Source organism: Diprion similis, chromosome 14 (assembly GCF_021155765.1).
Source record: "Diprion similis isolate iyDipSimi1 chromosome 14, iyDipSimi1.1, whole genome shotgun sequence".
In the NCBI taxonomy this organism is placed as follows: domain Eukaryota; kingdom Metazoa; phylum Arthropoda; class Insecta; order Hymenoptera; family Diprionidae; genus Diprion; species Diprion similis.
In genome coordinates this window covers 10,495,046-10,510,225 of record NC_060118.1, presented here as the reverse complement: position 1 = coordinate 10,510,225, position 15,180 = coordinate 10,495,046, and the positions used below count along the sequence as shown (strand labels likewise).

General features: G+C 40.2%; 3 protein-coding genes and 1 pseudogene across 3 annotated transcripts; all 4 read left to right on the top strand.

Annotated features, from left to right (window-relative positions):
• The first annotated feature begins 1,236 nt into the window (after nucleotides 1-1,236).
• On the top strand, nucleotides 1,237-3,168 carry LOC124414803 (annotated as a pseudogene).
• A 533-nt stretch (nucleotides 3,169-3,701) lies between these two features.
• On the top strand, nucleotides 3,702-5,904 carry LOC124414806 (uncharacterized MFS-type transporter C09D4.1-like). Its single transcript, XM_046895882.1, has 6 exons — nucleotides 3,702-4,055; nucleotides 4,130-4,599; nucleotides 4,687-4,898; nucleotides 4,960-5,063; nucleotides 5,147-5,257; nucleotides 5,335-5,904. The coding sequence occupies exons 1-6, from the start codon at nucleotides 3,787-3,789 to the stop codon at nucleotides 5,669-5,671; spliced, it is 1,503 nt and encodes a 500-aa protein (XP_046751838.1). The 5' UTR covers nucleotides 3,702-3,786; the 3' UTR covers nucleotides 5,672-5,904.
• A 4,386-nt stretch (nucleotides 5,905-10,290) lies between these two features.
• On the top strand, nucleotides 10,291-12,295 carry LOC124414804 (uncharacterized MFS-type transporter C09D4.1-like). Its single transcript, XM_046895881.1, has 6 exons — nucleotides 10,291-10,559; nucleotides 10,675-11,144; nucleotides 11,275-11,489; nucleotides 11,547-11,650; nucleotides 11,737-11,847; nucleotides 11,924-12,295. Exons 1-6 carry the CDS (start codon nucleotides 10,291-10,293, stop codon nucleotides 12,225-12,227), a joined length of 1,473 nt encoding a protein of 490 aa, XP_046751837.1. The 3' UTR covers nucleotides 12,228-12,295.
• A 567-nt stretch (nucleotides 12,296-12,862) lies between these two features.
• LOC124414801 (uncharacterized MFS-type transporter C09D4.1-like) lies at nucleotides 12,863-15,001 on the top strand. Its single transcript, XM_046895879.1, has 6 exons — nucleotides 12,863-13,131; nucleotides 13,206-13,675; nucleotides 13,787-13,998; nucleotides 14,060-14,163; nucleotides 14,247-14,357; nucleotides 14,432-15,001. Exons 1-6 carry the CDS (start codon nucleotides 12,863-12,865, stop codon nucleotides 14,766-14,768), a joined length of 1,503 nt encoding a protein of 500 aa, XP_046751835.1. The 3' UTR covers nucleotides 14,769-15,001.
• Nucleotides 15,002-15,180: the final 179 nt, after the last annotated feature.

Sequence of the window (15,180 nt, the reverse complement as noted above, 5' to 3'; positions counted from 1 at the left end):
GCATTGAAGTTACTGACTAGAGCATCGATAATGATTTCACATGCTGAATCACTTGAACCCTAATTGGTCACGGTGGGTGAATTGTACCCCAAACATTTTGTAAACTCCTCGTAGAGTTCAGAAATAAACTTTCATAGTTTTTTTTTTTTGCTCGAAATCAATTCTGTAGAAAAATTAGTTTTCCACAAACAAAATTTTTTACACCTTCTTTACCCCGATTTCACCGATGTTTCAGAATATTTGAAGAATAAAATTTTGTTAGGAGAACTGAGAGAGCTTTTTCTGCGATTCGTAAACAGTACTTATTCTGGTAATTTTTTTTCTCGCTTTTAGAACTCATCGCCGAAGCAGGACCTTCCACGATTCTACCGAGACGTGATCAATTATACTTAAAACGACGAATGAACCTGGTACATTCACTTGATTTCGATCTACGACAAGTCGCATTGTTCAAAACACATGCAATCGCCGTTGTCGAGATAAATTAAGCAAAACTACTTATACTGATCGATATTTGATTTCGGAAGCAATGAACAAGACATTTAAGACACTTTTTTATCGTACAGTACCTACTAGAGCCGCAATAAAAATTATTCCTTTCCTCAAACAAGGACTAGCCTAGTATGTATAGGATCGTGTTGTCACAAGGATTTTGCGTACATTTCTGATACACCTTCAATTGGTTGATTAAAAACATCCATGAAGTGAACTATAAATTCCACAGTTGCGGAACCCGAATGCGGAAGCTTCTATATCTTAATAAGGGTCAGATGCATTTGATGATAGTCACTAGTTCAGCCCATCCCTTACCCCGCAGGAGCCTTACAGTTGATAGGAAACAGGTGCTTATTGGTGTTAATTCTAAAAGAATTGACTTACAGACGCTGAAACCTTGTCATATTTTCCCGAATAATCACAGCTGAATACACAGTACGTATGGGTTGAACAAGTGTGTTATATACGAAGATGTTGACAGTTAAGTCTTCAGCTATCTTATAACGATCATTCTATTCAAGTTACAGTAAAATAGTAATGTGTTATAAACGGTTGATGATACAACGCTGTGATACGGCACTTAACGCTTTTCCTCGTCATTAACCTCAGTTTCTACGTTGACCTAAAATCACCGCCGGAACACTCTGGAAGGTGCACTCTGCAGAATAATTGTATAATTAGAAAAGCGATTCTCCAGCTTTGTGGTGTGAATAATATTGACTTGAATAAAAAAAAAAAAGAATGGTGACAGCTAGGAATCGCGAGAGTATCGATAGGGATGAGATATCCTTGTCAGAAGTAAACAAAATTTTGATAATACCAGTTCCTGAAGTTGAGACGAAACTTGGCGGCGCGAACAGAGACGTGAAATGCTTGAGAGTAGATAAAAACAACAAAGAGGTGAAAGCTTTCGGAAGGCGTTGGCTTCAGCTCTTGCTGTTCTTCTTCTGTGGTGCGAGCAACGGAATTCACAGTCATCAATAACGTGGCACGCAGGTCAGATTCCACTGCAACAATCCGTGCAATTTAACTTCATGAAGTCAATTATATCTAAGAGTTATGCATTCAAGGTATTACGGCGTTTCCTCGCTGGCGATCGAATGGACTTCGACCATCTTTATGGTAGCATACGTTGTTCTCCTGATACCAGCATCTGGCCTGATGAGCCGCGTTGGCTTGAGGCTAACGGTGCTCATAGGCACTACGAGCACGTGTATCGGGGCATGGATCAAGATTTTGGCAGCGTCACGAGACGGTTTCGTCATAGCATTTGTGGGGCAGTGCTTTTTTGCCGTCTCTCATGTTTTCATACTCGCCGTTCCCGGGCGATTGGCTGCTTATTGGTTCGGACCCAGCCAGATTGCCTTGGCCACCACCATCGGCTTCTTCGGCCTGCAGGCAGGCTACGTTGCTTCTTTTCTCGCCACTTCGATGGTTGTACGGAACCACGAAAGAATCGAGGACATCGGCAATGATTATTCGAAGTTGTTTTGGGCCGGGGCGATTATCTGCACCATCGTCACCGTGATGATATTCCTCTGTAAGTTGTAGCGTATTCCGTATAAGCTGTAACTGTATTGTTTGCTTATTAACTTTCAAACATCAATCGTAGCGCCGAAGATAGTTCGAATTTTAAATCAATGTTCTCTATCGACCTCTTTGGCCTCCAGTTTTCCAGGACGAACCCCGCCAACCACCGAGTACCGCGAGGGCACTCGCAAAAATTACCCGCGAATCCCGCACCACGGAAAGTTATTTATCGGTGTATAAAAGAGTTTTGAGCAACAAGAGTTTTCTCATGCTCTGGAACTCATTTGGGCTTCTCATGGGGGTCTTGGTCGCCTTGTGAACTATGCTGAATTCGTTTTACATTGTTCACTTCAAGGTGAGCTCGATTTCAGTTTCGCGATGTTTTCGGTTGAATATCGAACTTTATTTTAGGACGATGAAAAAGGTGTAGGAGTTCTCGCATTTTCCTCAATCTTGACGGGGTCTATCAGCTCTGCTGTGTGCGGTGCGATTCTCGATAGAACAAAAGCATTCAGGTATGTGAAGATGTTGAGAATATTTTTGCCAGCCTTTAATCATGCAGTGAATCCCAAGATTATGACGGTGATGATATGAATTGCAGAACGATGTCTATCGTGGCCAGTTGTACGTCAATCTTTGGAGCGATTTTGTTCGCGGCAAGCTTTTTGATGGAGATAAAGTGGATGTTATTTGCCAGCTATATACTGTTCGGGTAATTGACCTTACTACCCTTAGCTGCCTGTGCAATTCGTTTTCTATATCCATCAGCTTATTAAATTGATTTCGTTTCAGCGGTCCGATACTGGCATATGCAACGATTGGCATGGACTTTTGCGTCGAAATCACTTACCCGGAACCAGAAGCGATCACCACGGCGATTCTGAACGTGTCCACCCAACTCTACGGGTTTCTACTAGTTCTAATTACTGGCAGGGTGCTTGAAGCCTTTGGAGATGTGGCAGGTCACGGATGCCTCGTCTTATCCCTTGTCCTAGGAACCGTCCTAGTCATCCTCAATAAGGGCGAGCTTCGTCGTCAGAAAGCTGGACAATCAGTTACTGACAGTGAGACATACACCGTTGTTCCCCAGAAGTAGAATATGTTGCAAATTAAGTGATTCTGGTTGCGAATCAGTGATAAGAATTTCCCGTATTTATTGTTCAACGTGTTGAATGGAAGATCATACTGAATTTTCTGAAGAATATTTCTCACTGTATGTGGGGAAATATTCTTACGAACGGATCGAATTTTGACTGGGCAAATAATTTAAGTTCAATTCCTGTATGATCAACACCTAGTTCATTGCAAACATTTACGTGCACTGTTGTCCGCAGATCTACAGAAGTAGAATACACAAGTACGTGTTTCATTAGAATTTCAGTTATGTATCATTCGCATAATAATCATAAATGCAGTTTCCATCATTCAAAACCTTACCCGCCTGTTGCGAAAACAATCAGATGAGTTTACTGTCTCAGTGATGTGATATGACAAAGTACATAACAATATTATTTTTAACATCATGATGAGGATGTGAAACACGAATGATGCTGCCAGAGATGGAGTATATATTTGAGTCTTCTTCGGCTTAGAGTAACAGTACCATCGTCGTGCGGATACGTTGATCTCATTGTTAAAACACTGGCAAAACTTTTCGTTGTAGAGTTTATGGTTAAAAAAAAGTAATCGATAAGGTCAGATCATCAGAAGATAAGTTTCATGCCGTTGAGTGAAAATAAGATACAGTCAGTCGAATGAAAAATGGTGATAGTGGAGAATAGCGTGATTACACATGAAGACAGCGAATCCTTTTCCAAACCATGCGAAGTTCTGACGATGCCAGCATCGAATGGCGTCGCTGGATCTGGCGAGAAACAAATAGACGAAAACTTGTCGAAAGTAGTTGATGGCCTGATGGAAGTCAAACTCTTCAAGAGACGATGGCTCCAGCTCGTGCTGTTCTTCATTCTCGGTATAAGCAGTGGCGTGCACTTTGCTCAATTCGCGATCATCGCCAATATAACGCGCAGGTCAGTTCACACTGCGACATTGAGCCTTCAGTTTTCTCTTAGATAAATCAGTATGATCGTTGCCAATGTTGAAGGTTTTACAACGTTTCCTCACTGGCGGTGGAGTGGACCGTCACAATTTACATGATAGAATACGTGACTTTGCTGATACCGGTCTCTTATTTGACCAATCGCGTCGGTTTGAGGTGGACTATCCTGATGACCACGATTGGTGTGACTCTCGGCTCGTGGATTAAGGTTTTCGCAGCATCTCCCGACCGTTTTTACTTGATACTCGTTGCGCAAGTTCTGTTCGGCGTGTTGCAAGTCTTCGTCTTCAGCGTTCCTGGCCGATTGGCTTCTCATTGGTTTGGCCCAAAAGAAGTCGCCCTTGCCACGGCCGTCGGTTTTTATGGACCTCAGGCGGGCATTATTGTATGTTCCGTGTCTGTTCCTATGGTCGTTGAAGATCACGAGAATTCCGAAGACATCGGGACGGAGTTCTCATTAATTTTTTGGTCACAGGCAATCGGGTCCAGCATCGTCACGGTTATATTATTTTTTTGTAAGTTACTGCCGCGGATTCACTGTGAAATAGATTCCGGATATCGATGTTCACAACAAATTGACTGATGTCGTCTTTGGTTTCTAGTTTTTCTCGAAGAACCACGCTTACCACCGAGTGGTGCAAGGGCACTCCAAAAAATGAACCACGAATCAGTGACTTTAGGCTTTCTGCCTACGTGTAAAAGAGTTCTAAAGAACAGGAGTTTTCTCATGCTGTGGAACAGCTTTGGCCTGATTATGGGCGTTGCATTGGGATTGGGAGTCATGTTGAATCCATTCTATACGGCTCATTTCAAGGTAACGCTTAAACAAAGATCTTATGATCAAGTATTCTATTGAATATTCAAATTAATTTCAGAACGACACAAGGACTGTTGGATATCTGTCAATTTGGCTAGCCGTGGTTGGAGCCATTGGCTCGGTAACCTGCGGTACCATTCTTGACAAAACGAAGGCGTTCAGGTATAAGTGCAATTTGAATTGCTGAAATCAGGAATACTGCACAATGATGAACATGATTGTCACAGTTATCAAATGATTTACAGAAAGCTCTCGATCGCCGTCTGCTGCTTTTCGATCCTTGCAATGTTGTTGTACGGAATAAGCTTCACGCTGGAATCAAAGTGGATGATATTCGCGGGTCTTCTACTATGCGCGTAAATAAAGTTCCTGACATGTTGGTATGTTGCATTTTTTTTTTTCAAATCAATTTGTCACGATTTTCGCGTTTCAGAGCTCCCGTAATCGGATACGGAACTGTTGGAATGGAATTGTGCGTGGAAATATCTTATCCTGAGCCAGAAGCGATCACCACCGGAATTCTGAACATGTCACCTCAGATCTATGGGTTCTTAATCATTCTGTTCGCTGGCAGGCTGCTGGAAAATTACGGAGACGTACCGGCATTTGCCTGTTTTTGTGCATTTCTCGTTTTAGCGACCATATTAGTAATTTTTAATAAAAGCGAACTTCGACGCGAGAAAGCTAGGCAACTCACCAGCGGATACGTCGCTGTTCCCGTCAAAGAATTGACGCAATCGAAATCTCACGAGTTGAGATCTACTCCGTGATCTTATTATAGTATTTCTAAAACGACTCACATCAAACGAAAGATTTCAATAATATTTAAATGTTGCATTTCGAAGCTTAAACGATGTGTTCATGTGCTTAATGCAATCTACCAACCTCAGTATTTTTTTCAACCATTGATTGCCTTCGCTAGATATTGTTTCAGAAAAATTGAAACGACCGGGGCTACTTGCTTGATAAATATATGCTGATGGATTTTATCGGTCAAAATGATACCTGACTAATGAATAGGAAAGACTGTTTTACCTTCACCATGATATACTTTGAAACACGTCCCCTATTTAGAGGCATAGTAATATTTATGAGAAGAACGAGGCAGCTTGTCATCAATAGTTCAGTACAGTCAATGATAAAACTAAATTTGATTTCCATTTTCCGTACAATCAACGTTCTTCTTGATTGCAAAATTTCAGACTCACATATTATGTGTGGCCAGGATTTCCCTGTCGATTTTTGACGCTCATATAAACGGATTTCGGAAATCTATGGATGACATGTGATGTGTGTACATTGGGATGTTGCAAAAAAACCGAGTATTTTTTTTTTTTTTTTCTTTGTTTGAGTTCTGTGTGACAAAATGTTAGTTGTTGATGTTTTAAGAGCTTACTTCGAAAGACAGCTCAAAAAAAATTTTTCAAGAGGTCGCTCCACATTTTTGAAAACGTCAGAAATCGTCGAAAATCGAATTTTTCTTAATACAATTTTTTCTCGTTACGGTATAATTTTATAGACCAAAAGAAATAAGTTTCCTAAAGTTTCAGTTCAAAATTTGAATTTTGAAAGGTCGATCATAATTTTTTTTAATTTGTTGGTGCATTTCTTCAGATTTTTTCCAGCGACCTTTTAATATTCATATTAAAATTTCATAAATTTATTTTCTTCAATTTAGTAAGAAATAATCGATAACAATACACAACTAAATGAGTCAAAAATCAAACAAAAACTGAAAATACAATTTTTGACATTTAAAAAAATTTTGAGCGACCTCTTAAATTTTTTTTTGAGCTGCCCTTTGGAGTGGGCTCTTAAAACATCATAAACTAACATTTTGTCACACGGAACTCGAAAAAAAAAAAAAAAAATAGTTGGTTTTTTTGCGCTACCCTAGTGTACATCCAGTACGTATTTCGTGAAATTTGCGAACGATATGAGCGTAACCTCCGCATATGCAAACTTAAATTCAGATACATTGCACACGCTGTTCTCGCTCACACTGAGCTATTTTTCACATTTTTTTCTATAAATTATGATTGGAAAAAATGCAGCACAGATACTCCTAAATGATGTTTTTCTATTTGTGAGATCTAAGTGTTTGGAACGGAATATTCAAACCGTAATTCTAACAAAATTCACTTTTATCGCCATCCCATTCCATAACAAGCTAAACAAAAACATTGAAATAAATCACTTAATCTACGAATAGATAGACAATTTGATGTCAAGTTATCAACATACAACATTGCATAAATTATTCCCTCACACAATCGTCATCCCCTCAACTTCAAATGCCATGATTGAATGAGAAATTGGAACAAAATCTATGGAAAACAATAGCACATAATCTCAAATTGCTTTTGCATTTCGAGTAAGCATTTTTGCACAAAATCATTCCAGTGTTGAAAATAAACCGCACTTTTGCCGTACGAGGAGTGCTGTCAGGTTTTAAAAACTGGAAGTCGCGTTCACAAATGTCATTCGATGCGATCGCAAATCAAATACTTATTAAACACTGTGAGGGAATGATTTGATTTTGCAGGACATATATTTAGAATTTATTATACGTTTAATTCACTTGTTTTTGTGTAACAAAAGCTTTGACATACAATAAAAACTTCTTTTTTAATATTTTAGCAGTATTCAATCAATGAGATATTGTTTTATTTGGGATGAGCAGCTTGTTTTATTAATGTTCTCGGACTGAGGGACAAGGTGAGCGAATTACTTTTGGATCAATAAATCGACCAAATTGTTTTTCTCTATAACGATATTTCGGTTTCTGTTTCTAACAATCTTAAAGTGCTCAACTTGCAATTGAATGAAAACGTTAGGTCTATAATAAATGCTTATGACTCAACACTGATGACACGGGGCTTAAATTTCGGAATATAATGAGAAATGCCCCCATTTAGTGCTTAAGAAACATATAACGGTTGAAACAAAGTAATTTTCTAACGTGAATAGATTTATTTACTTAATACACAACAGAATTCTTCAGAATTTTGCATAATTGAATGCAAGCATACAGCCGCTTCGTCCTCTTTTCCTGATACTGTTCAGCTATTCCGGGTTCAATACTTGTAATTCCATTCATAAAGGTATCAAGTCAACCCTTCGCATTGATTAACAATATTGTGACGATGCCGTCTTCTGAGGTTAAACCGAACTCCACGGACGCGATGGGAGATGAGCAGCGTTCGCCGTGTTTGTCTGTAAGGATTACCCACATTAAACGCAGTTGGAAGATCTTACGAGGAAGGTACTCCAGGCCGACCTGCCCGATTTGATTTCTTTTGTAATATGTTATGGTAGACTGAAAACTAAGCGATGCGTATTTTTTTTCATCTGCCATTAAGCACTCTAACGGGGTGAAGCCAGCCTCCAAAGTGGGGCTTATCAAGTGGCGATTTAGCAGTTACACCGACAATAATGTAATATTTTCCAACCAATTCAACTGGAAAAGTTTTATCATAACGACAAATAAGAAAATATAATTTTCTCGTTAAAAATAAATCACAAAAAAAATAATAATCTGCCAAATAGTCCCATGACATGCCTTACTTTGGAGGGGGGATTCACCAGCTTCCAATGTTTAATGGCAGACAACAAGAAAGACGTGTCCGTTACTCTTCGATCCTCTACAACATATTACAAAAGAAATCAAATCGGAGATGTTGACCTGGGATGCCCTCCTTGTTAGTCCTAATTCTCATGGTAAACGTAAACGCGTTTTTTCATTTTTCCTGCAGTTTTCCATGACGAACGAGTGACACCGGGGCGCATCAAAACGCAATCCGTCTGGTTGGTGCCGAAGAGTTTTGACCAGCGAACGAGAGGATCTTGACTAACAAGAGTTTCATTTTACTCTGGAACTCGTATGGCTTGATCTGCGGTGTGGCGACCACATTTGGAGCACTCGTTAACCCGTTATACGTATCTCATTTCAAGGTATAATGTTCGGCCAGTTATTTTCGCACATTGCCTCGACTTGTAACATTGATTCGTCGAAGTCATTTTCAGACCGGAAGAACGGACAGTGGACTGCTTTTGTTTGTATCAACCGTTCTTAGGACCTTGACGACATGCGACACTAGGAGCCGCTACTATTCTCGATAGAACAAAGAAATTCAGGTACAAAGTACAACTAATTGTGTTTCACAACGATATCGGGACGTCCACATAGATCAATAGTCAAGATGATCGTTTCATACTCATTATATTATAAATTTCACTTCCGAGTCCATAACGCCCTCGTGTATACTTACCCACACTAGCATGAGGCATTTATCCGCTCTTTGTTACCTTATATCAAGCCACTTGACCACGTAACGCATCGAAACAGATGTGATTACACATGTGCATAGTCCACTCAGGGAAAATCATGGTCGTCTATCGCCTACGAGTTTCTTCGATTTTTGAACTTTAGTCATGAACCCATTTTTAGAGCTACAGCATGTGTGACACTTTTTTTCCGGAATTTAATTAAGTTATTGACGAGAGCATCGGTAATTTAATTTCCCATCCTGAATGTATATTCAAAATGACTCCGCAAGCAAGCAGTTTTGTGAACCGTGTGGAATAAAAATTTGAGGTTTGAATTGTTTATATTTTTGCATGAACCATTCGAATTTGAAACGAAAATATGTTCTCATCCAACAAAATTTTCAATTTTTTAATTTCGGTCTGTTTCACCTGAATGGAAAAACTCAAGTTTGTAGAGGCACGTGATCCGATTGATGTAATGGTGTGACATTTGACACACATTTTTCTCAATGTTTTGGAATAGATCTGGCGGTGTCACATAAAAACTTTTTATCCGTTCCCCAAATAATCCTCTAGTATCTAGAGGCTTTTATTGTTACAAGTATTTCGCGTACATTTTTGATACACCTTCGATTGGTTGATTAAAGACACTCATGAAGTGACTTATAAATTCCACAATTCTAGACAGAATTAACGGCAGTTTTCCTTATTCCATGTGCGAATGTGGGTGTTTCTAATATGATTCTTAATTATTTAACTTAAAGACCTTGATACGTTTCCATATTTTCACAAAGAATCGCAGCCGAATACACAGTATGTATGGGCTCAACAATTGTGTTATATTTGAAGGTATAGATAGTTTATTCTTCGCATATCGAATGCCGATCATTCTATTTAAGTTGCAGTAAAACATTAATGTGTAATAAACGGTCAATGATAAAACGTTGTGATGTGATAATCAACGCTTCTTCTTGTCATTAACGTCGGTTCCTACGTTGACCTAACATCACTGCCGGAACACTCTGGAAGGTGCACTCTGCAGAATAATTGTATAATTAGAAAAGGGATTCTCCAGCCTTGTGGTGTAAATAATATTGACTCGAATCAAAAGAAAATAAAAATGGTGACAACTAGGAATCGCGGGAGTATCGATAAGGATGAGATATCCTTGCCAGAAGTGAACAAAGTTTTGATAATACCAGTTCCTGAAGTTGAGACGGTACTTGGCGGCGCAAACAGAGATGTGAAATGCTTAAGAGTAGATAAAAGCAACAAAGAGGTGAAAACTTTCGGAAGGCGTTGGCTTCAGCTCTTGCTGTTCTTCTTCTGTGGTGCGAGCAACGGAATTCATTGCTTTCAATTCACAGTCATCAATAACGTGGCACGCAGGTCAGATTCCATTGCGACAATTCTTACGGTCTAACTTTATCAAGTCTTGGAAAGTTTAATTCAAGTCTTAATCTAGTTTGAGTTCAATAATATCTAAGAGTTATCAATTTTCAAGGTATTACGGCGTTTCATCGCTGGCGATCGAATGGACCACGACGATTTTTATGGTAGCATACGTTATTCTCCTGATACCAGCTTCTGGCCTGATGAGCCGCGTTGGCTTGAGGCTAACGGTGCTCATAGGCACTATGGGCACATGTCTCGGGGCTTGTATCAAGGTTTTCGCATCGTCGCGAGACGGTTTCGCCATAGCATTTGCAGGGCAGTGCTTTTTAGCCGTCTCACTTATTTTCATACTCGCCGTTCCCGGGCGTCTAGCTGCTTACTGGTTCGGAACTAACCAGATTGCCTTGGCCACAACCATCGGCTTCTTCGGCCTGCAGGCAGGCTACGTTACTTCTGGTCTTGCCACTGCGATGGTTGTACGAAACCACGAAAGAATCGAGGACATCGGCAATGATTATTCAAAGTTGTTTTGGGCCGAGGCGATTATCTGCACCATCGTCGCCGTGATGATATTCCTCTGTAAGTTGTCGCGTATTCCGCATAAGCTGTAACTCTATCGTTTGTTTATCAGGTTCCAAACATCAATCGTAGCGGCGAAGATAGTCCGAATTCTAAATCAATGTTCTCTAACAACCTTTTTGGCCTCCAGTTTTCCAGGACGAACCCCGCCAACCACCGAGTACCGCAAGGGCACTCGCAAAAATCACCCGCGAATCCCGCACCACGGAAAGTTATTTATCGGTGTATAAAAGAGTTTTGAGCAACAAGAGTTTTCTTATACTCTGGAACTCATATGGGCTACTCGTGGGGTCCACGGTCGCATTGGCAACTATGCTTAACCCGTTTTACATTGTTCACTTCAAGGTAAGGCTTGCTTTCAGTCTTGCGATGTTTTCGGTTGAATATCGAACTTTATTTCAGGACGATGCAAAAGGTGTAGGCGTTCTATCATCGTTCTCATTCGTCGTGCAATCTATCGGCTCTGCCGTGTGCGGTGCGCTTCTCGACAGAACAAAAGCATTCAGGTATGTAAAGATGTTGAGAATATTTTTGTCAGCCGGTAATCATGCAGTGAATACCAAGATTATGACGATGATGATACGAATTGCAGAGTGATGTCTATCGTGGCCAGTTGTACGTCAATCTTTGGAGCGATTTTGTTCGCGGCAAGCTTTGTGATGGAGATAAAGTGGATGTTATTTGCCAGCTATATACTGCTCGGGTAATTGAACTGACTGCCCATCCCTGTGCCATGTGTTTTCCATACCCATCGACTCATTAAATTGATTTCGTTTCAGCGGTCCGGTAATAGGTTACTCAACGATTGGCATGGACTTCTGTGTCGAAATTACTTACCCGGAACCGGAAGCGATCACCACGGGGATTCTGAACATGTCTACTCACCTCTACGGGTTTTTACTAGTACTGATTACTGGCAGGATGCTTGAAGCCTTTGGAGATGTGGCAGGTCACGGATGCCTCGTCTTATCCCTTGTCGTAGGAACCGTCCTAGTCATCCTCAATAAGGGCGAGCTTCGTCGTCAGAAAGCTGGACAATCAGTTACTGACAATAAAACATACACTGCCGTTTCCCAGAAGTAGATTATGTTGTAAATTAAGTGATTCTTGTTGCAAATCGATAATAGAAATTTTCCTGATTGATTGTAAAGTGTGTTAAATTTAAAATCACACTGAAGTTTTTGCAGAATATTTTTTATCGTATGTTAATAATTTTCACGAAGAGATCGAATTCTGACGGGGCGAATAATCTAAATTCAATAATTTCCGTATAACCAACACCAAGTTCAATGTAAACATTATCGTTCACTGTTATCTACAGATCAACATACAAGATCTACCGAAGTCAAATACAGAAGCAAGTGTTTTATCACAATTTCGCTTCTGTTTCATTTGCATAATAATCATGAATGCAGTTTCCAGCATCTACTACCTAACGCACCTGTTGCGAAAACAGTCAGACAAGTTTGTTTTCAATATTATCATAAGGATATGAAACACGAAGGTCACCATCAGAAATAAAGCTATATATCGAAGTCTTTCCCGGATGAGGATAATAGTATCATCGGAGTGCGGGTACGTCGATCTCGTTCTTAAAACGCTGGAGTAAACTGAAGTTTCAAAACTTGCGGTTGACAAAAAACCAATCGAGGCCAGATCATCGGAATATAGGTTTGATCCCATCTAATAAATCTAACACACAGTGAGTGAAATGAAAAATGGTGATGGCAGAGAATAGCGTGATTACACATGAGGACAGCGAATCCTTTTACAAAACGTACGAAGTTCAGACGATCCCAGCATCAAATGGCGTTGCTGGATCTAGTGAGAAACAAATAGACGAAAACTTGTCGAAAGTAGTTGATGGCCTGATGGAAGTCAAACTCTTCAAGAGACGATGGCTCCAGCTCGTGCTGTTCTTCATTCTCGGTACAAGCTGTGGCGTCCACGTTTCTCAGTTCGTGATCATCGCCAATATAACACGCAGGTTAGTTCCTACTGCAAAAACTAGCCATCAGTTTTCAGTAAAATAAATCATCACGACGGTTGCCAATGTTGAAGGTTTTACAACGTTTCCTCACTGGTGGTGGAATGGACCACCACTATCTTCATGATAGAATACGTGACTTTGCTGATACCAGTCTCTTATTTGACCAATCGCGTCGGTTTGAGGTGGACTATCCTGATAACCACGACTGGCGTAACCCTTGGCTCGTGGATTAAGGTTTTTGCAACATCTCCGGACCGTTTTTACTTAGCACTTGTTGCGCAAGTCCTGTTAGGCGTTTCGCAAGTCTTCGTCTTCAGCGTTCCTGGCCGATTGGCTTCTCATTGGTTTGGCCCAAAAGAAGTCGCGCTTGCCACGGCCGTCGGTTTTTATGGACCTCAGGCGGGCAACATTATATGTTCCCTGGCTGTTCCTATGGTAGTTGAAGATCACGAGAATACCGAAGACATCGGAAGTGATTTCTCGGTTATTTTTTGGCCACAGGCAATCGGGTCCAGCATCGTCACCTTCATATTATTTTTTTGTAAGTCATTCTCTCAGATTGACTAGAAAAAAATATCATTCATTGACGTTAATAATAAATTGATTAATTCAAATAAATTACGATCCCTGACCGTCGTCGTTTGGTTTCTAGTTTTTCTTGACGAACCACGCTTACCACCGAGTGGTGCAAGGGCACTTCAAAAAATGAACCACGAATCAGTGATTTTAGGCTTTCTGCCTACGTGTAAAAGAGTTCTAAAGAACAGGAGTTTTCTCATGCTGTGGAACAGCTTTGGCCTGATTATGGGCGTGGGATTGGGATTGGGAGTCATGTTGAATCCATTCTACACGGCTCATTTCAAGGTAACGCTTATACAAATATTTTATGGGCAAGTATTTCATTGAACATGTGACTGAGTTTCAGAACGATACAAGAAGTGTTGGATATCTGTTCATTTCGCTGAATGTTATTGGAGCAGTTGGCTCAGTGGCTTGTGGTACAATTCTCGACAAAACGAAGGCGTTCAGGTATAAGTGCAATTTGAATTGCTGAAATCAGGAATACTGCACTATGATGAACATGATTGTCCCAGTTATCAAATGATTTACAGAAAGCTCTCGATCGTCGTCTGCTGCTTGTCAATTCCTGCATCGTTATTGTATGGGACAAGCTATATTCTGGAATCAAAGTGGATGGTATTCGCGACTCTGCTACTATGCGGGTGAATAATGTTCCTGACACGATGACATTTTGCATTTTTTACAAATCAATTTGTCACGTTTTCTCTCGTTTCAGAGCTTTCGTGATCGGATATGGAACTATTGGAGTAGAATTTTGCGTGGAAATAACTTATCCTGAACCAGAAGCGATCACCACTGGAATTTTAAACATGGCATCTCAGATCTACGGGTTTTTCTTGGTTCTCCTTACTGGCAGGCTGCTGGAAAATTATGGGGACTTACACGCATTTGGGTGTATTTGTGCATGTCTTGTTCTAGGGACCATATTAGTAATTTTTAATAAAAGCGAACTTCGACGCGAGAAAGCTAGGCAACTCACCAGCGGATACGTCGCTGTTCCCGTCAAAGAATTGACGCAATCGAAATCTCACGAGTTGAGATCTACTCCGTGATCTTATTATAGTATTTCTAAAACGACTCACATCAAACGAAAGATTTCAATAATATTTAAATGTTGCATTTCGAAGCTTAAACGATGTGTTCATGTGCTTAATGCAATCTACCAACCTCAGTATTTTTTTCAACCATTGATTGCCTTCGCTAGATATTGTTTCAGAAAAATTGAAACGACCGGGGCTACTTGCTTGATAAATATATGCTGATGGATTTTATCGGTCAAAATGATACCTGACTAATGAATAGGAAAGACTGTTTTACCTTCACCATGATATACTTTGAAACACGTCCCCTATTTAGAGGCATAGTAATATTTATGAGAAGAACGAGGCAGCTTGTCATCAATAGTTCAGTACAGTCAATGATAAAACTAAATTTGGTTTCCATATTCCGTGCAATCAACGTTCT

Bases quoted from the DNA above. Each gene is read 5' to 3' on its own strand.
- LOC124414804 (XM_046895881.1), top strand. From the start codon at position 10,291: ATGGTGACAACTAGGAATCGCGGGAGTATCGATAAGGATGAGATATCC. The intron at 11,145-11,274 runs GTAAGTTGTCGC...TTTGGCCTCCAG, and splicing joins CGCCGTGATGATATTCCTCT to TTTTCCAGGACGAACCCCGC. The intron at 11,848-11,923 runs GTAATTGAACTG...ATTTCGTTTCAG, and splicing joins GCCAGCTATATACTGCTCGG to CGGTCCGGTAATAGGTTACT.
- LOC124414801 (XM_046895879.1), top strand. From the start codon at position 12,863: ATGGTGATGGCAGAGAATAGCGTGATTACACATGAGGACAGCGAATCC. The intron at 13,999-14,059 runs GTAACGCTTATA...ACTGAGTTTCAG, and splicing joins TCTACACGGCTCATTTCAAG to AACGATACAAGAAGTGTTGG. The intron at 14,164-14,246 runs GTATAAGTGCAA...AATGATTTACAG, and splicing joins GACAAAACGAAGGCGTTCAG to AAAGCTCTCGATCGTCGTCT.
- LOC124414806 (XM_046895882.1), top strand. From the start codon at position 3,787: ATGGTGATAGTGGAGAATAGCGTGATTACACATGAAGACAGCGAATCC. The intron at 4,056-4,129 runs GTCAGTTCACAC...CCAATGTTGAAG, and splicing joins ATCGCCAATATAACGCGCAG to GTTTTACAACGTTTCCTCAC. The intron at 5,064-5,146 runs GTATAAGTGCAA...AATGATTTACAG, and splicing joins GACAAAACGAAGGCGTTCAG to AAAGCTCTCGATCGCCGTCT.